The sequence below is a fragment of the Emydura macquarii genome, unplaced genomic scaffold (genome assembly GCF_026122565.2).
Source record: "Emydura macquarii macquarii isolate MOO-44397 ecotype Brisbane River unplaced genomic scaffold, CSIRO-AGI_Emac_v2 contig_554, whole genome shotgun sequence".
Classification (NCBI taxonomy): Eukaryota; Metazoa; Chordata; order Testudines; family Chelidae; genus Emydura; species Emydura macquarii.
The window spans coordinates 3,657,283-3,682,535 of NW_027130691.1; the positions used below are offsets into that span (position 1 = coordinate 3,657,283).

Sequence of the window (25,253 nt, forward strand, 5' to 3'; positions counted from 1 at the left end):
GTTTCAGAATGGGGAAGGTAATCTAGGCAAAGAAATCACAATTCCACTGTTCCCCTTCCTTCCCCTCCCCTCCAATAGGCTTTTGGTTAAACTACTGGCTAAATGTGTGAAAAGAGAGGATCTGACTGTGTTTTCCTATGTGTTTCTGCAGCCTTTGGGCCCAATTGCAATACCAATAATGAACACTCATAGTAATGCTAGTAATGATCATTGAGAGCAGGTTTGCAGAGCTGTGTTGCCCTGTTTTAGGCTGTGCGCTTGGAAAGCGCGTGGACAGACCGAGTCAGGTACATGGTGGTCGTGTATAGCAGTGGGCGACAAGACACAGAAGAGAACATTTTACTGGGAGTGGACTTTTCCAGCAAGGAAAGGTAAGTCTGGGAGACTTCTCATGTGCCACGGCATTGTTTGAACAATGACTTACTTTAAAGTCTCCTGATTCCCATAAAGATGAAGGACCTTATGTTGCAAAGGCTTTCAAGTCTTTGGCTGCATTGCTGCGCTGCATACAGCTCAGGGCGAAGTACTGTATGTACAATCCTTTTATAGCATGGTGGCATCGGACTGATCTGCAGCCAGTTAAGGTTAGTCAGATGTCTAGTGGCCCCAAAATGTGCCTGCAGTTCGTTAGAGCTGCAGAATTGGAGGCCGTTTTTTCAAATCAGGCCCAAAATATTGTTAATGTCCTGAAGCTGTACAGTGATGAACATGCATTACTTTCTAAATAGCGTAAAGCTACTGCAGAAACAAATAAATCCCTAATCTCTCTCCAGTTTGGATTTATGTCTCGCTTTTTTCAAATGTAAGTTCTCTTTTCCATCTGGGGTGCAGATCCATCTCCTGGTAATAGTGCTTAATATTTTCAAAGCCCCATAAAATGTTAAGTAGCCCTCGGAATCCTAGTGCTCTTCTCATTTTATAGGAGAAGAAACAGAGGCTGAGAAGTCGTTACTTGCCTCAATGACACAGGAGGAGTTTTTGGTAGAGAGTCAGGACTTCTAGGCTCCCAGTTCTGTATTCAGACCACTAGACCTCTGTCATATTACACTTGACTCTGGCTCAGGAGTAGCCATAATGTAGGTTTTTTTAATGTTTTCTAATAAATCATAGTGGATTTTTCTGTACTAAAAGTGGAGAGGGCATAAATATATATGTTAGGAGGGAGTATATATACTAATATAATCTACAGTAAGAAAATGTTTCTATTGACAGTAAACCCACTGGCCATGCCTGGCTGTGAAGTTTTTTCTCACTTACTTTGATACTACACTTCCAGTTGTTGTTAAGTGCTGTCAGAGGGGTGGAGGAGTTCTTAACCCAGCATTATAGAAAGTCCAAGAATGTTTGCTACATCTTATCCAAAACTACAATGGATTGGGTTTGAAATAGTTTCTACTGGTGGTTACTAGTGCAAAATGAGGAGAAATAGTCCTGGGAAATAGTCCTGGCAGATATCCCAGAGCAGCCCTGAATTCCAGGTAGGGTGTTCTACCTGACAGAGCAGCCCATGTTAGAAAGTATCATCAAAGAAAGAAAGCTCAGGTGGTTGGGATGTCTGCCATGTGGAAGGTGGGAGCCAAGCTAAACAAGTCTTGAATTGGGTACCCAAGGGAGGAAAGAGAAAGTGAGGAAGGCCAAAGGAGATCTGGCAGAAGACAGTGACGAGGATATTGAATGCGTTGGCATCACCTGGGAAAAGTACCACAGCTAATGAGTGACCACCATCAGTGGAGGAACTGGAGTGCCCGATATGTCAGTGGCACAGGAGGGACTAAGGACCTTATGTCTTTGTAGATTAAATTAAAGAAAATCTTTCAGTCAAAACCAGTGTCCATCAATAATGGCAGTTTTACCCAACGCCCTTGCATACTGTTGAGGCTGGAATGTGAGTCCTTGGCTGTCACCATTCTGAATTACTAGCACAGGGCTTTTGTACTGATTCCAGTTTACACACATTTTCTCGGCAGGCTCTGGAGTGCACACTAGTCACATGGGCATTGAAATTAGCCCGTTGGCTGCTTTGTATCAATGGTTATGGTTTAAAAAAACCATTGTGAATTCTTTACAAGCTGGCTGCTGCATGCATGCTAATTTCTTTTAAAAGTTTAATATCTTGGCGGCTTAATTATTTACTAGTTGAAAGCGTCTGGCCTGCATCATGGTCTAATTTTCTTGACAGATTTCTTCTCTCAAATTGAAGTACTCTCAAATTGGATTAGGTAAACTCATAACACCCCTTTTACCTCTTCTTCTGATCAAAGCGACTCAATGAAAGCCCCACAAACAGCACATCTGATTTTCTGTCTAGCACTGGTGGGCTGGAGCGCTCTGTGTCCAGACAACTGGCCACACCTGTGCCTGGTGGGCTGCAGCACCTGCTGCATAAGTGTCACTCAGTTAGGGAATTGTCCCTCCTTTGGGCTTTTAGTGGAGAAGATGATGCAAAGGTCTAAGCTGGCCTATGCTAGGTTACCACGGCTCCTATCTGTAACTGGTTCTTCTAAAAAGTTGCTACTCCATCACTGCAGAACAGCATGCTGGTGTCAGAACTGCCCTGCTGGTGTGACTATACAGCCGTGGTTCTCAACCTGTTTACCACTGTGGGCTGCATAGGCAGCTCTTTCTGTTATGTGGGCCGCATCCACGCCCTGAGGATGTCACGTGGGCCGCAGCGATGTGCTGATTGGTCCGCATGTGGTCCGCGGATTGAGAACCCCTGCTGTGCAGTATGCGTTTGTATGAGTTTAGATGGTGCAGCGAGAGTCGCTAGAGTGGGAGGTGAGGTTTTTAATAAAGATGAATAGTATTCAGAATCTACTGGGAATTAGCAGTGGTAAGTAACCTTCTTGTGTCCTGCATTTGAACTCATTATAACAATATCACTGAACGCTGTCTTTTCTTTTCCACGGTAGTAAAAGCTGCTCTATCGGGATGGTCCTGCGCCTGTGGAGTGACACCAAGATACATCTTGATGGAGATGGGTATGAAACAAAACCGGTTTAATGTCTAGAAGGATGAATTTGAGCGTCAGAGAGAGCAATGTTAGAGTTGATTTATTCTGCCCAGGTAGAGGACTGTTTTAAGAGTGTCTTTCATTTTTTAAATGAAGGAGAGTTCAAATTTAGGTTCTTTCACCTCAGTCCCTTTATTTGATCATTTATTTTTGCTTATTGCTATCCTTATGCTCTCTGATAGACTATGTTAGATCTTATTAGTGATTTCTTAAAGAAAACAAATACTCAATATTTTAATTAATTGTAGTGCGTTGGGACAAACTTTTCCCTTGACATTCTTGTTTGCAAAGACATGAAGAACAATGTTAGATAATCAGGTTGCATAAATTCCCATTTCTGCTTCTGGTGAACGCTCAGCCCCCACCTATTTCAGTGCCCATGATTTTGTTTCACCTTGCAGCATGGGTGTTACTGTCATAGCAGGAAAATGGTGGCGGTTTGCTGACTGGAGCAGCTAATGCAGAAGGTAGCATTGTATGACTTTTTCTTCTCTCTCTGTTAGTGGATTTAGTGTGAGCACTGCAGGGAAGATGCATATCTTCAAACCAGTTTCTGTGCAAGCTATGTGGTATGTATGTTGCTGATTTAGTTTTGCCCCCACCCCCGCGGCCAAACCCTATCATTTATATTAGTTTAACACACACTCCCGCATTTAGCATTTTACATAGCTGTTATTTAGTATATTTAGAAAAAAATTCATTTCTAGAAAGATGACTGTCTCGGCAGTTAAGGATGCTAAAAGGAGTAATGAGCGTGCTATTCAAAATCATGCCATTTTCCTGCTGGTAAATTACGTGCTTCTGTTCAGAGCAGCTATCTGCTCTCTAGCATGAGCACTGAGGGAAATTACATGAATAAGATGATTAAATATAAGAATTGATTTGAACATGGAATTGAACAGACTCCAAACCCCTTAGTGGCTCTCCATGTATTTTTGTAACTAGCTGAAGAGGACATCTCAGGATCTCTTGCCAATCTCATGGAATTTCTGGTGCTATTTGTTGCTGCAGTGTTGCCCTGGAGTTCCTGCTGTCTGATAACTTTCCGTGCAGCCCAGGGGTTCACTTTGCTGCTTTTGATTACGTTGGCTGAGCTTTTATAATCACACCCACTCCGTTCAGAAATCCCAAAACAGTGATATTTGAAAATCATGAAATCCATGACTCCTATGACCACAGATTGCCTTTAATGGTGGTGATTTTTAAGGGACTTGTCCCCATACATAACAAATTGCATGGATCTTAGCACATACATTATGCTGGCTTCGCTGGAGCTTATGAAATCTGAGCTTTTGTAACATTTAGTAGGGAAACAACGTGGATATGGAAAAAGATGTAATTTTAAGGATTATTTGGTACACAAACAAACAAAACCCTTGTTATTGCCATTTTAAAACTCTGCCCTTCTGGTTAGCAGCTTCAGATGTGGTTAATGTGTTCAGTGTAATAACATCTTCAGAACTGAAGGATTTTTTTTTGAAGTTGAATGCTATAATTTGCAAAAACAAATGACCCAATCTGGGCTTCATTCTTGTTGTGTGCCAGGGACTATGAATGCTGCTAAATATGCCTTTTGACTCCTTGGTAGAAGTGGTTTGAAGTGTCCATGTTCTCTTTTCTTGTCTTGTCTGGGTTTTGAAGTTAGTTAATGATTAAGTCTCAGCAGGACAGAAGTGGTGCATAGGCCTCGTGCTGGTCTCTCGCATGGGGTGAATTTCCTTCTGTGTTGACTGGTTACCAGATCTCGAGAGGGCATCCAAACCATACTGTGTAGTGTTTGTGACACCTCTGTCTGAACTCAGAAACAGCAAACCCTGTGCTGTCGAGGAACAATAAGTTGAAAATAAGTCTCCACTGAAAATCTCTAGGGCCCTGGATTCTGTGTGCTCTTACTCCCCACGGTGCTCAGATTCTCCCCTTTGCTTTGGAAACTTGCAGGTCTGCCCTGCAGATCCTCCATAAAGCCTGTGAGGTTGCGCGGAGGTACAACTACTTCCCAGGTGGAATGGCCTTGGTCTGGGCCACGTACTATGAAAGCTGCATCAGTTCGGACCAGAGTTGCATCAATGAATGGAACACGATGCAGGACCTGGAGTCGACTCGCCCTGATTCTCCAGCGTTGTTTGTTGACAAGTCAGTTCTGATTTTTATTTTGAAACTGTCTTTGTTCACATCAGAAATCCCACATTTTCCCTTTCACTTCTCCAATGGTTTGATCTCCTTTCAGTTCATGCATAATTTTGTAAAGTCTTCCTCTATCATCAGTGTCAGGTTAATTAATTTGAATCCTTGCCATCTCTTCTCCATAATTGTAAGAGTATCATCATACAAAGGGAGCATTGCTGAGGCCTTCTGCCCCAGTGAAATGTTTGTCTGGTTATTTCCTTTAATTTTCCTTTTCAGGCCAACTGAGGGGGAAAGGACAGAGCGGCTCATCAAAGCCAAACTCCGAAGTATCATGATGAGCAAAGACCTGGAAAACGTGACCTCCAAGGAAGTAAGCAAAACCTACTATTTGCTGAACTCTGACCACTAAATTCCTGTTGTTGTCCAGAGTATGGGAGGTAGCATTGCATAAGGGTCAGAGAGCACTGAGAGTCAGGATTCTTAGGATGTATATTTCCATCTGTGCTTACAAGATTCGCTCCATGCCTTTAGATAAATCTTCTGTCCTTTGCCCTTCAGTTTTCCCATCTGTAAAATGAGGATATCATCAACCTCACAGTGGGCTTTTAAAGTCCTTTACCAGAAGTAATTGAAACACTCAGATGGGAGATCCTGTAGGAGCCCAAAGTGTAATGAAACCTGCTAATTGACACACAGCGTACCCTGAGGCCATGACTGCACCAGCACTTATGTCCGCAAACCTTGTGTCGCTCAGGGGTGTAAAAGAAACACCCGCCCGAGCGACACAAGTTTTGCTGGCATAAACACTGGTGTGCACAGTGCTAACGCCATTCATCGAGCTGATTTTCGTATGTCGACGGGAGAGCTCTACCCTATAATGCGACTACATGAGTGATCTTACAGCGACACAGCTGTATTGGTATAGCTGTGCTGCTGTACGCCTGTGAGTGTAGACCTGGTCTGAATGTCGACATGCCTGGAGCTCTGTGCAGTGGTAAAAGATATACAAATTGGTTGCCAGCATTTCTTCTTAGGCTGCCTCGAAAATGCTCAGATTCTTCTATTTTAGCAGAGCTATTCACGTAGAAGTGTTCTAACATAGAAAGCTCTGGTAAGTTTGGCTTTTAAAGGGAGGTGGTCAAGAGGAAAATATATACACTTTAAAAATGTTTCCTGCCTGCCACCTTAAAATTCTAAAATCTAATTCCTTTTTCGCCAATGATGCTGCCATTTTCCACTTCTTGTTTCTAGTGAGTTTCGCTTTTGTTTCTTCGGTGCTAGCACAGTGCTTATGAGTTCAGCACTTCAGGGGAATGCATCATAGTGAAAAACACCATAACAGTTTTTGTATTCACCTTGGGTTTTGCATGAAGCTTTATTCACAAAGCCTGAATTTGGGGCCTCACATGCTGGAGCGTGACCTTTTCCTGAGATTATTTGTCTCTGAAAGCGTTAATGTATTTCTTTGTGGACTGTTGTGTCTCTTGCTCTTTAATGCATGGATGTATAATTTATTGACACTCTCCTTTGAAAAGTGTACAGTCATTCTGAATACCCCCATCTAGGTGGTGTGCTATCATTTCCTCGGTGGCATACTTTGTCATTGTTTTGCCCCACAGATACGAAATGAGCTGGAGAAGCAGATGAATTGCAACTTGAAAGAATTCAAGGAATTTATAGACAATGAAATGCTGCTTATCCTGGGGCAGATGGACAAACCTTCTCTGATTTTTGATCATCTGTATCTGGTAAGCCATGGAACCATAAGCTGTGCCAGTCAAACACGAGCAGCTACTGGGCTCAAGGCAAGCTGCAGTGTGGAGGAAAACCAGCAGGTGACATAGGCTGATGTTGAGCCCTTTATGCAAGGAGGCTCTGTAGGCATCCTTTATTTTCTCTTCCCACACCCCATTCTGGACACGCAGGGCTGTGCTGGTGGACAGGGGTCTTCCTGACCGTTTCTCTCCCTGTGGATGAATATGCTGCATCAGTGGTCTTCTCTTGGCCAGCTCTGCTGAGGAGGAGAGCGCATCATGGGCGTGACATGGTGGAGAACCCAGTACGTAGTGGCGTGCAGCAGGGGGCCATTTGTTTCACCTGGCCTTTGAAGGGCAGTAAAGGAGCTGAGACCGACGTATGGGGCTGACAGGGTTTGATTAGGACCTGCTTCTAGGCAGGAGTAGGACTTGGCTGAAAGGAATTTTGCTTTCCTAATTTTAAATAATTGGCAGGGACTGGAGCCTGAGTATGGGACCTTCTTATTCGAATGGAAAGAAAATAAAGAAGGTTGCCAGGGGTTGATACAGTACGTGGAAAAACAGCCTTACCCCACATCCTGAGAGCAGCACTGAGGAAGTGCTTTGTCTTTCCCTTTTTACCATTTATTCCTGCTGCTGTGGGCTGCTTTCCACTTGTACACAATAACCTGTCACCCTTCTTTGGAAGCTAAGTAGATTTAACAAAGTGGTATCTCAGCGGCCTGATGTTGGTGCTCCTATTTGTCCAGTTTACTGGGCACAGGAAAGGTAGCCCTTTATGGATTTATATAAAATTTCTAGGAACAGTTGTTTTTCTTTAAGATGGGGGTAAGGACCTAGATCAGGCACTGTTTAAGTGTACCAGGTATGTGCCTCTGTATTTTTGCCTTGCTAAATCAAAGATTATGGTAATACACTAAGAGAGTCAAAGTGCCCACCACATGGCTGGTTTTATATAAATAAAAGTTTGAAAAGTGATTTGCTCTTTCAGCCTATGAACTGGCTGAGAATGAGAATGAATCTCTTGTAATCTCTTGCCACTAGATGGTACTCCAAGCAAAACTGGAAGTTGGAACAAAGATTTAATTGAGATGGGTGCAGTTTTGTAATTTGCAGCAGTGTCATCTTTTCCGTGATAGACTCAGAGGAAATGTGGATATGCTAGGGTGAATCGTATTTTAAAACTCTCTTAGTTCTCCATACAATGTTTTATACATGTACCTCTGCAATAACTTCTCCCATAGCTTTGAGGGGCCCTCTCACCCACTGAAGTAGCCTGTGCAATTTATATTTGTTATTGAAAACAGGGAATGCTCTTTTGTGGTGGGCTTTGTGATGTGCTGGGAACCACCCTGAGACTATCTAACTCACTTCGTGCAAGCGACTGAACAGATCCAGTGTTCTCACTACCAAATCAGACTAGATCTGAACTGACCTGTAGATGCATCCTCAGTGTCCCATATCCCATTTTCTTTACCTTTCCGGCACCTTCCCAGGATCGTTTTTTGTGAACTTTCCTGATTAAAATCCTGCTGAATATTACTTTGTAATCTGATAACGTTCCCATTCTTCTCCTAACAAACTGCACACACATTGTCCAAAGGTACCGTCTCTTTGGGGTTTTCTTCAAGTAATAGGGCTCAGGCTTCCTCAGTTCAGAGAAAGGATAGTCTTGTGGCTAAGGCGTAGCTTTGGGACTCAGGAGATCTGGGTCCTTTGCCTGGATCTGTGAAAGCTTCACTCTGTGAGCTTGGATGAATTACTTAATCTCCTTGTGCCTCAGTTTTAGGGATCTGTAGCACGGGGATGATAATATTTTCTGTCTCTCACCCTCTGTCTGTCATGACTGTTTAGGCCAACAATGTGACGCACTTGCAAAAAAGGCTAATGTTCTTCTGGGATATGTTAACAGGAGTATCATACGTAAGACGTGAGAGGCAATTGTCCCGCTCTACTCAGCACTGGCAAGGCCTCAGCTAGAGTCCTGCGTCCAATTCTAGGCATCACACTTGAAGAAAGATGGGACAAATTGGAGCGTGTCCAGAGTAGAGCAACAAAAATGATCAGAGGTTTAGAAACTCTGACCAATGAGGAGAGGTTAAAAAAACTGGACATGGTTAATCTTGAGAAAAGAAGACTGAGGGGGAACCTGAGAGCAGATATATTAAGGGCTGTTATAAAGAGGACAATGATCAATTGTTCTCCATGGCCACTGAAGGTAGGGCAAGTAGTAATGGGTTTAATCTGCAGCCAGGGAGATTTAGGTTAGATATTAGGTAAAAACTTTCTACCTATAAGGGTAGTTAAGCTCTGGAACAGACTTCCAAGGGAGGTTGTGGAATATCTGCCATTGGCGGCCGTTAAGATCAGGTTGGACAGTGCAGCCTGAAATTAGCTAAAGTGCACTAGTTTCAGATGATAGGTTCTTTCCCTTAGTGGCTATGTAAATTATTTAACAGATGGGATTGATGAATCACAGGAATATGAACGTAAAAGCTTTATTTATCATTCAGATAAGCCAAAGCATTATTGTTATTGAACAAGAAACAGATATATATAATACGAAAATCCGTAGTGTTACCATGTGCGCAAACTCCTGGGACCCATGGACAGGCAGAAGAAGACCCACAGACAGAAGAAGGTAGTCAGTGGAGTACACTATAAGTGGGTGGTGTCGGTCCAGTTTACTCCAGCCTTTTGTCCCCATGCGCCCACCAAGGGTTGGGCACACATCTGGTTTATACACCTCTCCTCTCTTACACCCACCTAGGTCCAAGGCCAGATCTGGTGCTATTCCAGCCCTTTCCCATATGTCGTCTTCTGGGAAACGTTTGATATGCCAGCTATCCATAATGAACCTTCCGAGGCTGGCCTGAGTCATTTGCATCAGCCCCTTTCCCAATACTTTCAGTAAGTCAGAGCAGTTAGCTCCATGGAACAAGTCCCCCCATAGCTACAATTTTAACTTGTTTTTGCTTCTTTGCAGATACCTTTGTTTGTCACAAGATGCATATTGCTAACTATTCTGTGTGTTCCTCCACATGTCGATTTTTACTCTTTCCTATTAAAAGCACATGCTAATATTAGTCTAAAAGCTTCCTTATATCATAAATCAGGTCAAGAGCCTTAGGTTAACAACAAACACTTGTCAGGGATGATCTAGGTTTACTTGGTCCTGCCTCAGTGCAGGGAGATGGACTGGATGATCTCTTGAGGTCCCTTCCAGGCCTCATTTGTATGATTTTATGATTGTAAGCTGTTCAGGGCAGGGACTTGTCCTGTGCGTATGTACAGTGTTTACTACAATGGTGCTTCCATTTTGTTTGGGGCCTGTATGTGCTCTGTAATATAAATAACAAACCTCAACCTGAGCTTCCTCCTGTCTTTGACTTTTTTCCTAGGGTTTCTCCCTGCAGACTGACCCCTCTATTCCTCCCCTTAATTCCCTCTTGCCTCAGAGAGACACTCAACCTTTTAGACTCTTGGGTTGGAGCTAATAGGACCTGTCTGGCCTGGTTGCCAGGCTGAGTCAGCAGAATACCTCTGCATCGTTATGCCGGGCCCTAGAACCCCGCGCCCTGTTGTACTGCTTTCAGAAACCATTGCCTATGTTTCAGTTTAGTGCTCTTGAGAAAATATTGCCAAGATTGCATAGAGCATGGTGTTTGAGCAGTGAATGTACTGTGCCCAGTAGAACCAAGGCTTATTGTGTGTTTGTGTGACTTGTGTCTTAGGGGTCTGAGTGGAATGCCTCCAACCTGGAAGAACTACAAGGCTCGGGGTGAGTACTGGATCTTTCCACTACATAACGTCGGCTATTACGTTAGGCTCTTGAATCGTCAAAGCACTTCTTTTCAGTTGCGTGTTCAGGTGTCTTGTGAAATGAAATATGATACTTTCAGGCCATGTTTTAGTGGATAGAGCACTGGACCAGGACACCTTGGTTCTATTCTTAGTAGTGACCTTGGACAAGAGGGCTTCCTCTCTTTCTATCTCAGTTTTCCCACCTGTAAAATGGAGATAATATTTGTCCTCATTTGTAAAGTGCCTTGAGATCTAGGGAAGACAAACCCTATATAGGAGCTAAGTATTAACTAGACGATCTTATTGTTATCAAAGGTGTGAATTCCTAAATACTTCAGAAGATTACGCATTACGGTATTTAGGGTAAAGCACAGACAAAAAGCTCTGAGCCTAGAGAGGAGCAGAGTTGTGTGAATTGTTCTCCATTCCACTAGCGCAGACAGGTGGCTGCAGTATTCTCTCTCAATGAACTCTCATCACCACGCCACTTCTTGGCTTGATTTGCGTTTAGCTTTTTAGGCCAGTGGGAGTTTTGTGTATAAATTCTTGCTGCTTGCCCAGGATACATATTGGCCCCAATAATGAGGCTCTGAAAAGTTCTTGCTCAACAGCAGGAATAAAGATGTTTAAATTGGAGTCCTTGGGACCAGATGTCTGAACACTTTTGAACAAGTAAAACACCCAGCACATTAATCCTTTGACCTGTAGTGATGGGATCCTTGAAATGCCATTTTTAAAAGTCAAGGCTGGACAAATCCTTGACTAAATATCATGTGCTATTGATTTGTCTGAATGATATGAAATAATAACTGAATATGGGCATTCATTCTCTCCAGGTATACTCGTATTTTATTATGAAAATTCTGCTGTGATAGCCTGCAGAAGTAGAGCAAAATGATGCAACTTTCATTTCATGTTTCTGGTTGGAAAGAAGGAAGAAAGGATGGTCTTGTTGCGAAAGCACAAGTCTGAGATTGAGGACTCCTGGGTTCTATTCCTAGCACTGCTGTTGAATCATTGTGAGACATGGATCAGGTTTCTGCACCTCTCTCTCTGTCCGCTTCCCCATATGTAGAATGGGCAACTTATTGAGCAAGTCACTTTGTCCCTCTGTGCCCGAGTTCCCCGTCTTTAAAGGAGACAATGATAGTTACCAGCCTGTGGGGAGAGATGACTTGGGGGCTCAATTCAGCGAGTCCTCTGCATGTGTAACTCCAGGAGATTTAATCGGAAGCAGACGACTTACAGGATTGATGCTGCTGATTGTCCCGTGCTGCACTGGGTTGTGTGTGGTTTATAACATGAATTCCAGTTTCCCTTCCAGGGCCGTGATAGTTAAACTCTTGGCCTTTGTTTCCCTTTGCATCCTGCAGTGTCTACTACATTTTAAATGTCACCAGGGAGATTGATAATTTTTTCCCTGGTCTGTTCGCGTATCATAATATCCGGGTGTACGACGAGGAGACGACAGACCTCCTGGCTCACTGGAACGAGGCGTATCATTTCATAAACAAAGCCAAGTAAGTGGATGGGGGGAGCGAGCCAGTGCTGGAGGCGTCCGAGGTCAGGGTAAGAACCTGTCATCGGAATCTGTGGAGCCAGGGCATGTCCTTGGGTGAGACTGAGGAGTTCCTCCAGTAGGGGCAAGGGCGCTTCCCCACCAGTACTGTAGCTATGGTAAGGAGGGCATCAGGCCTCACCATGCTGCTGAATAGTAGTTCAGCACAGGATGTGGAACCACATCCAAAAGCTAATTTTGAAGCCTGCTTCCCTTGGAATGGCCTGTTAGTCACAGAGCTGTGCTTCTCACTTCTGGGAGGGTGAAATGAGAAGTGTGTTCAGTAGGAAAGCAACCGCCCCCGCTGGCTATCATTGCTTTAGGAGAAGTCTTGAGAAGTGTCCGTGTGTCTGTTCTGGCTTTGACTCTGTACTCATCTCAGCATCCTGTTCCCCTGGGCTCCTTCGGGCTCCCAGCTCCACTGTCCCTAGGCTTGGCACAATAACACATTCACTGTCTTTACTACCATGCCAGGTAAGCAGCTCTCCCTTGGCTGTGTAATTGCTGTGCTCTTTGTGAGGCTGTGAAGAGGTTTCTGGGATCCCTGCTCCCGCAACAACGGCCTGTGTAAAGGTTGTTCACTGAGGCCCCAGAATGCGCAGTTTGTTCCCTCTCAGCAGTGAATTGTTAACCCCTTCACAACCAGCCGCAACTATGCCGATATTTTCTTTTCATTGCCTTATTCAACTAGCTTTCTTGTTTCCCTTTTTTTAAAAAGGGGATGTGTGTTTGTTTCCAGTCACGATGCTATGTTCTGTCTGCATTTTCACCTAAAACCTTAAAAGATGGCAAGAGCACATAAAGCTCCTTCTGGTGAAGCAGAAAATTTGGAAATCCTTGAATTATGTCTGAGATAGAACAAGCAGAACAATGCCTCCTGGCACCAACTAGTGACATGAGCCACTCAAATTCTGCTGGGGTTTCAGCCTGTGAGTTTCTCCTGCTTTGGCGCATGTGGCTTGTAACTTGCTGGGCTTTCCTTCATTCAAGTCTGCACGGAGCAGCTGGACACCTTGTTAGTTTGGCCTTTCTCGTTAGTTGGCCAAATCCTCCCCTAAATTATGACCAAATCATTGGGATTGTGGTTGAATTTGGCTTTGTCCATCAGCCACATTGCCACGATTAATAATGGGATCAAAACGTAAGGGGCTTCACTGAAGCTGTGGAGGTCCCATCCTTGAAGGGTTGGTGGCACAGTTCTGCCAGGTAATGGGCTTTGAGGTTCCCAAATCTGTAGCAGGAGACTCTTATTCCCTTGTCTGAGCCACCGTTCATTTGCCGTTCCTCCAGCTTTGAAGATGGGGGCCTGACAGAAAGGCCTCTTTTCCAGGCCTTGCTGTGCCCACAACCCTGTTACTCGCTCTTCAGACTCCACCACACCTCTCTGTGGATGCCTCTTTATTTGCAAGATTTCTTGCTCTGTGATTTTCCTCCAGTCACTCCACCGGCCAGGGCACAGGTGATAGAGAAGCCCTAATGTGCAGTGAACAGTGCATGAGGGTCTGGTAGAGAACCCGCCGTGCCTGCTGTGTCTACATGTCCAAAGACAAGAACATGCGGACAAAAGGAGCTTTGGGTTGTATCTGAAATTGCAGTGTGGTTGGGGTGAGAGGAGCGTGATAATGGGGCATCATATTTCTCCAAATCCTAACTTTCCTGGAGAGAGTTTATTTTCTTGGACCATTTAACCTAAACCAATTAACTCCCCCTGGGCTGTGACGTTAGCACAATCAGGAGGACAAATTACCATCCATGCACCATATAAAACTCTGATAAGTAAAATTTATGGATTTAAAAAAAAAGGAATTAAGATATAGTTTCTCTTATTTTTCACCCTCCTCTCTAGGAAAAATCACTCTAAGTGTCTGGTGCATTGCAAAATGGGTGTCAGCCGGTCTGCATCTACAGTCATCGCTTACGCAATGAAGGAATTTGGCTGGTCCTTGGAAAAAGCCTATAACTACGTGAAGCAAAAACGCAGCGTTGCAAGGCCAAATGCAGGCTTCATGAAACAGCTGTTGGAATATGAAGGGATTTTAGATGCAAGGTAAGGTGATGGGTGGAACGAAGAGGTGACTTGCAAGGAAACACAAAGAGCCTGTTGTAGACTAGGGTGTCTCACAAAGCAGGACTAGCAATTTGCAGCTATTCGCATGCACATGTGGGGCTTATGTTGGGCAAAGGAAAACTAAGTTAAAAATGATCAGAGGGTGGGTTGGAAAATGGGAAAACAATTTTGTGAAAAATGGTCAGAGAATGCAGGGTTTGGTAAACGTTTCAGGAGCTGTTTCTGAAACAATTTTGGTTAAAATTTGCTTAAAATTGTTTTGATTAAAAATTTTTTTTGAAAATTTTCACAAAACAAAATTTTTTCACAAAAAAATGGAAAATGACTTTGACAGTGCTCTGTACAGACATGTGTAGATCAACATGCAGGATCTAGGCTTCAGTTAGGCATTTACAGCCAGAGATATAGGATACCATTGGCCGAAGGCCAAACCTCTGGACTGGCAGTGCTTTTATTCTCGAGTTAGCTGGCTCTGTTCAGTATGTAGCGGCTCATCACTGAAATGCCTGGTGGCAGAGGTGTAAGTTAATTAAGTTCCTTTGTTTTAAACACCAGTCCTTGCTGCCCACTTTCAGTGGAAACTTGCTCTCCATTTTCTGGGGTGCTGGGCTTGTAGTGTAGTTGGCACCATGACCACATGGGACAGGTTCTCTGCTAATGGATGGGTGTATCTGTGTCTCTGAGTAGCCGATACTGCTTAGCAAAGCATTGCTTTTGTTTTACGATGCAGAGCTGAGATACTGCAAGTTTGAAGGCTAATCATGTCTGGCTCCTGTGTCAAACATTCTGGGGTGCGAACGTGACCCCTTGTTACTACAGTAATGGGATTTGTTTAAGTCATCGCAGGGATTGTGGTATCTAAGAAAGGCCTTCCACGTGCTCTGCATGGCTTAGGTTGTAGCAGGAGTATGGGAAGGAGGTTCTGCACACTAGGTGTAGCAGCAGCTCTGTTTCAGGGCAGTTCACAGTCAGCATGTGTGAAAATGTGGGCTCAGCACATGCTATGTTGCGAAATGGATTGGTGCCCCTCGGCTGTACACCACACGTCCGGAAGGTCACTCCACTGTGTTTTGTCAATGGAGTTGAATCTACTTGGTTAAAGCAGCCTCTGGGTGTAACACACCAGGGTGTAGGCGGTGTGACCTAGTGGTCAGAACAGGTGTCTGGCCTAGTGGTTGGAGCAGAATCAGGGCAGAGCTGGAGGCGTGGTCAGAGCTAGGAGCCAGAACAGAACCAAAGGGCAGAGTTGGGGTGGTGGTCAGGAGACAAGCCAGAGATGGGAGTCCTGAGGAAGGCAAGGCCGAGGGCTGGAGAAGGAGCAAGCCTGGTTTGGAGGTAGGGCCGGTTCAGGATGCAGATCTGGCACAGCTGCTGGCGTGGAACACATTGAGCAGACACTGTGGGGCTGTTGCCACAAGGCTTAAATGGTGATCTGTTGGCCCTTCTGTCCGTTCAGGAAGCACAGTCACTTTGTGAGGGGTCACTGGGCCCCGCCCAGCTCGTTGGGTGGGTAGGCTACGGTGCCTGGAGCCAACTGAGTTCCTGATGCTGGGTAGATGTGCATAGGACAAAGTCCTGACGTTGGGGAAGTCTTTGCCTGAGTGAGGGCGACAGGATTTGGCCCTTAGTTGGCTGTTGCTGAACATCTTGATTAAGTTTTGCTCGAGTGACCCTGATACAGGTTTTGTGTGAGCTTGAGCCGGATGCTTTCACCTGCTGCATAATTTCTGGGGGACTTTGTCTCTGTTTCTTCATTATGTGTGCATCACATTCATTTCTGCAGCAGCCATCACAGCTAACTACAGATAAAGGGCTCAATGCCATTTAAAGTCACCATTACCTGATTCTTGTGGACTTTGGTTCCCTGTTCTTCTTCCCTGGAATCTTACATAATGAATCAGCCATCTGTTCCCTGCGTTTAGACCAGAGCCTGAGTGTTTCATACATCCTGCTCCTCTCCTGTGTTGCCACTGTCCTCTCTAGTGTCTGATTTGGTTGGGATTGCATGTCTCCTCCAAAGGTTTCTGAGGGGCATGACTTGCATGGAGCAGGGCACTGTGATGCATTTATACATGGCAGCTGCTGAGTGAGCTGGCATTTGATTGTAGTAATTTGTGCCTTTTATTTTTCTCCCCAGCAAACAGCGCCATAACAAGCTGTGGAAGCAGCAAGCAGAGAGCAACCTACCCCAGAATGCAGATGGTTCTACAGGGCCCAATGACTTCCTGCTCGATAGCTTAGACATTGATCTGGAAAACCGCCTATCTGACCTGGATGGACCATCACAGTCCACATACTTGGACAACAGAGCCAATACGGAGGCCATGGGGTTTCACTACTGCTTCCGGCGCCTGTCTGACTCGCTGCTGGAGAACAAGCTGCCTAGTGATGGGGAAATATTTTTCCAGGTGGAGGATCTGGAGCAAGACGTGCTTTCGGAGCAGGCCAATTTGCTGGTGGGTCGGTCTCCCCCTGTTCCTCCTGAGGCTGCGGCAGAGACAGTGAAGGCCAAGCAGAAAGTGGAGCCATTGGCAGAGCTGAGCAGCTTCTGCGAGAAGGAAGTGAAGAAAAAGTTGGAGTCCAGCATGCCGAAGGGGAGGAGCATGTCCAGCCATGCAGATCCAGGGAAGGAGAGCATCAGAGAGGAAAATCCCGTGGAGAGGTGGAAGCGGCGCTTGTCTGTGCACAAGGAGGAGAATTTACTGAACAGAGAGAACTTGAATAACAACAACAGCAAGAGGAGCTGCCCAGAGGAGTTTGAGGTGCGTATGGGATTGAAACGTAGATGATTAGTAACGTCCAACTCCGTGTGCATGAGACAACTCTCGGCGTCCTAAGAGTGTGATTTAATTTGGTTTGGAAGTGAAGGCTCCTGGAGTCATGCCTGTCTCCATGCTGAGTCTTTTCCTTGTACAAGTGCGTCTGAACATCGCTTTGCTTGCACAAGCTGTGGAGCCAGCCACCAAAGAGAGCATGCTATAAACAAACCTCTCAGGGCAACTGCCTTTCATGACCATCACGTGAAACGGTGGGTTTCCTCCAACTCCAGACACAGCTGGGAATCCTCATGGCTTGACTCCCACTGCAGAACCCAGACTTCAGCAGTAATGGAGAGAGGCTTCCTTTAAAGCCCCTTTGGAGTCCTTGTAAATAGAATATATTTCTTATTGTTCTGTATCTTCCCTTGAATCTGCAAATCAGGCTTGTTTTAACCTAACCTGACTCTGCTATTCTGCATCCACACTGAATTGTTTATCTGACTTCTTATTGCCTATTCTTTCCTTTTATAGCACGATGCCATGTTTGGGATCCTCAGTAAAGTCAAGCCTTCCTGCCAGTCATGCACTGACTGCATGTATTCCTCAGCCAGTGCATCTGCTGAAACCTCTGGGGAGCAGTGTGAGAAGCTAAATCCAGCCACTGCATGCTGCAATTCTACAATCTGCACTCAGCCTTCGCTCCTCTCCCATGGGATTTCAAACTTGTCGGACCAAATGCCTAGCAAGTCGCAGCCCGAGGAAGTAATCAGGGCTAAAAATGATGTCTTGCCTCCATTGCTGCAGGGAACTAGTGTTTTGGAAGGTGGCACCTACAGATCTGTGGAGGAGCAGCATTGCAATATTTCTGAAAAGCCAAAAGATGCACCAAAAACACCTGTCAAAGCACTGCTTGCCAGGAGAAATTCCCACTCTGAGAAGAGCCCTCTTAATACAGAAGTGATGAAGGAAGAGTCTCCATCCAGAAAAGATGTTAAACCAACAAAGGACCTGAAGTACTTGCTGTTTAGTAAAGATTTGGAAAAGCCAACCACAAACAGTTATTTGATGCAGCATCAAGAATCTCTTATTCAGCTTCAAAAAGCTGGCTTAGTTAGGAAGCATACCAAAGAGTTGGAACGTCTGAAGAGTGTGCCATCAGAAACTTCGTCACTGGTAAGAGAGAGCCCTGCAAGCAGAATTGATGCTAGTATACCAGAGGAAAACCAAGATTTGGCTTTGCGCAAGGGACCAGTACCTCTTCTGGGTCCAGCACCTTTAATATCTGAAGATACAGAGAATGATGTGGAGAAGTTAGAGGCCAAAAACCCCTTACAGGGACTGTCACAAAAAACCTCCACGCCTGTCCTGTGCAGGCTGGAACACATGAGCAGTTACACAAAGGATTTTCTGAAGACTATATGCTATACACCATCCTCTTCCAGGAGTTCCAACTTGACGCGCAGTTCCAGTAGCGACAGCATACACAGTGTGCATGGGAAGCCTGGCCTGGTGAAGCAGCGAACTCAGGAAATCGAAACCAGGTTACGGCTCGCTGGTTTGACTGTTTCTTCCCCTCTGAAGAGATCCAATTCTCTCGCCAAGCTGGGGTGTCTTAACTTGTCCTCTGAGGACTTATCGAGTGACATGGACATGTCAACGCTAATGAACTCAAAAGAGACCAAATCGAGTGAGTCTTCCATGCTTTGCGAGTCACAATCCTCTCTGAGGAGCGTGGATGTAAGCTCCAAACTGCTAGAGAATTCGGCCACAGGAAACTTGAAGAGTATACTTTGGAAGGGCAAAAGTTGACACGTTCTGGTATATGTTTTGTTTTTTTTATTTAAATCAGCATTTACTGTCAGAATCCAATGCAATTTTATCGTCTGAAATAAAATAGTCCATCTGATACAATCTCTTTACCCCCCTCCTTGTGCAGTAAGTGGGGAGAAAGAGGGACATAACTGACAAGAATGACTAGCACAAGGAAAAATCCATATTGCATGGCTTGGAAGAGGACGCGGTGTGTGAACTGCCTACTGTTCCTATAGGACAATGTTCCCAGTACTGTTTGCCAAGTATAGTAATGTTGTTAAAATATATATAATGTAAAAAAATGCTGACAATATTGTTTGAAAGTCTCAACAAAATAATTAAAGTCACAGCATTTTTTATTTTGCAAAACAAACATAGCACAAGTCTTTAGTTTCAACAGGCACTTGTGGAAAAACTGTAGATGGCAACATAAACTCTACCTCTGTTCTTGCTGATTTCTGTGTTGGGTTTTTTTAGGGTTATTCCAAGATAGTTAAAGTTTTTTTAAAAGCATTCCTACGACATCAACTGTAAAGACCCAAAAGAGTGTTGAGGTGTAGGCTTTACTGCACTGAGTAACCCGAACTATGAAGTCAAGTGAAAGCGTGTAGAGCTGTGTTTTTATTGACTACATGATTGGCTGTTCCTCTTTACTGTATAATCAGGGTTAATTGTCATAGTGTCTTGTGTTAATAACAGAGTGACATTTAGGCTGTGTATTTTTGAAGGCTTCTGTTGAAGTGGAGAGATGTCTTGTTCTTCAGGTATTGTTGCTCTGTTCGTGGTTTATGGCTGTCCCAGTAATAATGACAAGCCTGGCCAGTTGGTGACCGTGAACCATTGTGAAATGTGTGTGATGCTGGACTCAGTGGTGTAGCTCTGGTGTAGTGTTTTGGAGGCCCTGCTTTTTCTGGCTGTTGATGGCATGCCTTGCAGATGAGAAGACGACTGACCTGTCTCCTGCTACGGAGGGCGGACAGTTGGCTTTATTGTCATTCTGTGCATTTGAAACCTGGGCAGATGATAAGCTAACTTGGTTTTGGTAAAACATTTCTCGCATCCTGGAGTTTGCAGCAGAAATGCAAAGCAGCAGCAGGTTATCTCAGGAAGGTGTGTGGTTGTCACTGAGCTGTGAAGCTGTCTACAAATTCCCACGTTGAGTAACATCCAAAGGGGTTATTTTTCCATCATTGGGAGGCAGTGGGGGAGGATGCATATTCCTGCTTTTGTTTGTCTATAGTACCTATTGTATGGGGTGCACAGGTTAATTTAAGAGATGGTCTCCTCTTGATGACAATAAAAGTCCAAATTCTGCTCTCAGATAGACATGGGGTGCTCCTCTGGGCTACCCTGGTCTTACACGCCCATCCAAGAGCAGAGTTTGGAGCAAATGCAAGAAGGAGGCAGTAGTTTTACTAGCCTAGCCTAAATGGGATATTGCGATATCTCAGGAAGGAAGGAAAAATGGGGAGCTAGATTACTTTCCATAGTGTTAAACAACCATTAATTCTTCTTCATGGTACTGGAAGCTAAGCTTCTGATACTGTAAGGCATTTATGGCTTAATCCCGTACCCTCTGAAGTCTGTGACTTCAGTTGTTCAGGGTTACCTCTTAGAACAGAGCCACTGGCAGCATAGTCCGTTCTTATTTCATCAGCTGCTTGGTACTGGTTTCTGTTGGAGGTTTATGGCCAACTCAGGAACACTCAGTTGCCACTTAGGTCTCACTCGGGCAAGTGGGAGTCTGATGAGTAAAATCTTAGGTGCAGACCTCAGGATTCGGCCCTTGACGATAAAACAGAATTCAAGTTAAAATGGGGATGATCAAAATGAGTGAATGAGATTATAAGAAATCTGCTTGAGCCACTCCAAAGCCAGGCAGGTTAGATGCACAGATAACACAGTTTAGCCATAAAATGTTGTCCCTCAGCAAAGGGGCAACAACACGGCACTCACAGCATCATGGTAACCAGTCCATACTCATTTGTGGATCATTGTCTTCACACCCAATGGCTGTTTGTAACTGAACCATTTCAGATAAATATTCTGGTACCATTGCCTGGTGCAACATGCTTTAAAAGATGGGCCTTCACCTCTTGTGTGTGTAACACAATGTTGTAGAATGCTTTTGCCAGCCTGCTATAAAAAGCCTGTTTTTAAAAAACCTCCAAAACTCTGAGAGACACTTTTGCCAAATTAAGGATACAATTTTCAAAAGTGCCTCAGTCACTTAGGAGCCTGAGTCATATTGCATATCAGTTGGATTTAGACTTAAGTGTTTCTGAAAATGGGATTTAGGCTCCTAAATCTCTTAAGAGTAAAATTTTTCAAAAATACCCGATTTCCATATGTTAGATTAACGTTGATGTCAAAGTGAACGTTAAAGCGTAGTGACAACAAATGATGGATTTGTTGTGCTGTGTGGTTTTAACAGCCATGTCTATGTGAGTCTGAGCTGTTTTTTAAAAATCTGCCTTTGGGGAGACATTGCTGGATAAAGCCTTTCAGATGGGGATGGAAAGTGAAGTGTAAAACTTTGAACAGCAAATCCTACAACCTTCTGTTTACAATGTTTGAGTATCTGTTTGGGAAGTGTCCCTGGGTTTCCACTGTCTAGAATATCCAAGATTCCTTTATTTTTTTTAAAGTAAGTTCCCATAATTTTGTACTAAAAGTGGGAGAAATACGGGCTTGGGAAGCAGTAGATAAAATATTCCTCCTTAGACTGAGGGGTCGAAAACATATATACATCTTGAACATACGGTAAATTTGCCTTTTCATGTGTGAAAGAAGCAGAAGCTCCTCAAGCAAGGCAAATGATGACTGCATCTCAGAGAATGTGAAACATTTTATAATCGACATTTTCTGGTGTTGGGAAAATGATGACATTTCTAGAGTTGGATCTTCTCCTGACTGCAATGCCTGTATTGTCTGCCTAAAATCTTCAGAAGTGGATTTAGCCTGGATACTTCTTTTGATGCTGTGATTGCCGTTGCTTCTTGGTGTGGTTCTTTTCACTGAACCCACCCTTCGTATGTCTTGGAAATCAGTTCTGACTAGATCAGCTCAGTACGCTGCTGTGAGTTCACTTGACGCACACCCCCATAGTAGCCTGTGCAGAAATGGTCAGCTAAGGCATTTTTGAAAGCTGTTAATCAGTTCACCTGCTCCCTCCAAAGCACAACTTTGTGCTCCAGGCTGCAGCACAACAACCACTATGCAGTCAAAGTGGTTATAGCCAGTTGCACAGTTGTTCAGATGCTCCCCATCTGCAAATCTATGCACCTGTTTACGCTGACGGTCTTCTTTCCCTAGGAGTCGCCCTTTCCCATGGACACAGTTGGACAAAGACAGCCCTTAGTTACACCCAAGCTATTCCAGTGAAGCTGGGGCTGCAAGGCAGAATTTGACCTCCTTTTTATTGTATTTAATGTATCTTTTCCCATGGGTTTTTGCTAGCCCTTTTTATCCAGACAACCCTAAAGGATCCCTAATAGTGCCAGTGTAGGATAAGCAAAGAGCTAACCCCTCATGGCTAGGTCTGCACAGTGTTACCTAGCAAGATCTTGTGCTTCTCCAGTGGAGAGATGATCATTTAGGTCCACATTTTGCAGGGTGAGTGGTTGTATTTGTAATTATCTGAATTTTTTGTGCAGATCATGCACGTGTGCAGGCAACAAATGGGCTCGGTTAGACCATGAGGATCTATATTAAAAGTCCTGATCTCTGGTCTAACCCTGCTCCCACCGAAGTCAGAGCGAGTCTTAGCCGTTGATTTCATTGGGAGTAAAGGCAGGCCAATGCTGAGTGCTTCTGAAAACCCTTGTGCAATTGCCTGGCTCCAAGAATGGCAGGAGCTACACACACCCATGTGGCCATGTAATTGTTTGGTTTTGCAGTTTGTTTGGTTTTTTACATGTGTGAGTAGGCTGCTGCCTTTTGAATGTGTCTTACCATCTACTATTCCCCTCCCCCCGCCCCCCCCACTCCCAATGAGCTATAAGTCCAACACCATCTACTTACTTAGGGTATTGAACCGTGGGGATGTGCACTCCTCATAGCACTAACTGCCAGTGGGGAACCAATCCTGGGCAATTAGAAAAATACACTGCAGTAAATTAATACACGTTTCCTTGTGTTCAAGAGGTCATTGCCACGTACGCCCAATCTGACATTTACTGACCAACCCACTGTAGCTTGTACAAAGAGAGAAGCTTAACAGGTGCTTAGACTTGAAGAACTTCAGAAAATGTCCAAGTTGTTTAACAATGCAAGTGAACAAACATATTTCCTTCCTGTTTTCTTCTTATATTACCTGCCAAACTCTGCTACGTACAAACTGCTGCTTTGGTAGTTTAGTTCTTCAATTGACTGCAGTGCCCATAGGGTGATTAAAACAAAAAATCACACCGGCTCGGTTATTTTGCAGAACATAGCTGTGTCACCGCACACATGATGTAGCTAATCAGACTTGAAGTTCCATTGCTGCTTAGTGCAACACAATACTGTCAAGATAGATAGATATAGTTTATTTTAATTTTTTTTTAAGTCAATGTATGTGTAGAGGCCCTAGCATGCCAATTCAAAGTTTTTGTAGCCAAAAGATGCAGGCTTGTTCGTCTGGATGCATGAAAAGATAGTTGTTTACTTTCCTTCCTGTGTATTGTAATTGATCTTTTACAATTGAGTGCCTTAATAATAGTTTACAAATACTGTGTATTTATGCTGAGCTGGTAAACGCTGCCGTTTTGTCTTGGTGCTTTGATGTTGCAGTGTCAGTAAGACCATTATTCCTTGTGCATATCATCCCTGTCTAATTCAGATGGTCCCGATCTCAGAACTGCTAACCAGTTCTCCTTTGCGATGTGTATAGGTAAAATGATGGGGGGTGTAAATGGATCCCACATAAATTCCAGCTTCCATTGCCCCATCCCTGTCACTTGTGATTTATCTCTGCATTGCTGCAGACACTGTAGGCAAGGGAGGTCTTGCCAAGACCTTCCAAAGATGGAAGGCCATTGTTACGCTTGGGAGAGTTACAGGCATGATCTAAGCCAAGGCATACTCCAACATCAAAGCTGAAATGCACAAACTGCCACCTTATTTCCAGCATATGCTTGTTTTGTTCCATGTTTTAGAAATAGCACCATTGTGGTCACCATTTCTCAATGTGTTCTTTAACTAAACAGTATCCCCATTCATGTCGCAAACGCCGGTCTGCTTGCCTCACCTGAGACTTGAGCCAAAGCCCATCCGCATAGTTACCGCCCTCAGTAGATAAACTGCAGACGTGAATGAGTGGATGAATAACCAGTAGCTGTTTCAGTCCATTGCTGTACTCTTATGATAACAGTGTTCCTTTTATTTCATTGTATTTCTTAATTCTGTTTTTATATTTAAATATGCAGTATCTTTTGTACTGTACTTTTGCAGTAGGGATGCATAATGCACTTTTTTTTTTTTTTACTTTTGTTGGTAAAAGTGTACTGTATATTACATGTGCTTCTTGTGAGGAAAATAAACATTGTTTTTCTTTACCAGTGAGTTTTGCACCATCTCTTGAGTAATGTCCATACGCATAGTCAGCTTGTGTTCAGCATTTCAGAGCAGATGGCTCCTCCGTGCGTTGTGCGCATTACAGGTGAGTCAGTGTCAAAAAAGAGCTGTCGCTGAGAAGGAGAGGCTGCCTATGTCATTGACCTACAGAGCCAGACTTGGGATGATGGATGTGGGGATGCAAGTTATGTGTCAGGAGCCAGATTCTGATCTTCATGGCCACCATTGCATTGCCAGAACCACCAAAGCCAGCGGAGTTGCATTGGCCTAACTGAGATCCGAATCTGATCCCAGGAGCAAGTGGAGGTGAACAGTCAGGGAGGGTAACATGCACCAATCCTTCTGGTATTCTGGGGGGTGCAGTCGAGTGAAATGTTTTGTGTCAAGGGATAGGAATGATGTGTGAAGCCGGAAAGGAAAAGGAACCAGCAGGTGGGTGTGAGATCAAGCAGCCTCCTGCTCCCCACACAGGTTTTATCTCCTCCACGCTTCCTTGTTGTTACATGCCCTCTTCCTCCCCTTACTCGGTAAGTCATTGTGTTGTACAATCACTGAGGCCAGATTGGAACATGCTTACACCCGTTTGCCACCGACAGCTGTGGTGTCACTTCCATCGCCACTGCTGAATTTGGCCAACGGGGGAACTGTGCCTGTTTACACACAGTCTGAATTTGGCCCAAGTGAGATCTTGCACAGTGTGTTACACCAATGACTTGCTTTCTTCCTGAATCACCTGACCCAGGGAGTCCTGGACCCAGGGGTAATGAGGAAGGAGATACAAAAATGGGGACTGGGTTAA

At 44.4% G+C, this 25,253-nt stretch overlaps 1 protein-coding gene across 1 annotated transcript in view; it reads left to right on the forward strand.

Annotated features, from left to right (window-relative positions):
* SSH1 (slingshot protein phosphatase 1) overlaps positions 1-24,416 on the forward strand; it is a 55,377-nt gene extending 30,961 nt beyond the window's left edge. Inside the window, exons 5-15 of the mRNA XM_067539483.1 lie at positions 250-371; positions 2,913-2,981; positions 3,517-3,582; positions 4,952-5,146; positions 5,417-5,510; positions 6,760-6,888; positions 10,632-10,678; positions 12,075-12,221; positions 14,106-14,306; positions 16,465-17,089; positions 17,618-24,416. Of these exons, the coding sequence (XP_067395584.1) occupies positions 250-371; positions 2,913-2,981; positions 3,517-3,582; positions 4,952-5,146; positions 5,417-5,510; positions 6,760-6,888; positions 10,632-10,678; positions 12,075-12,221; positions 14,106-14,306; positions 16,465-17,089; positions 17,618-18,895 (2,973 nt within the window). The 3' untranslated portion in view covers positions 18,896-24,416. The remainder of the gene's footprint in view (positions 1-249; positions 372-2,912; positions 2,982-3,516; positions 3,583-4,951; positions 5,147-5,416; positions 5,511-6,759; positions 6,889-10,631; positions 10,679-12,074; positions 12,222-14,105; positions 14,307-16,464; positions 17,090-17,617) is intronic.
* The last annotated feature ends 837 nt before the right edge of the window (positions 24,417-25,253 follow it).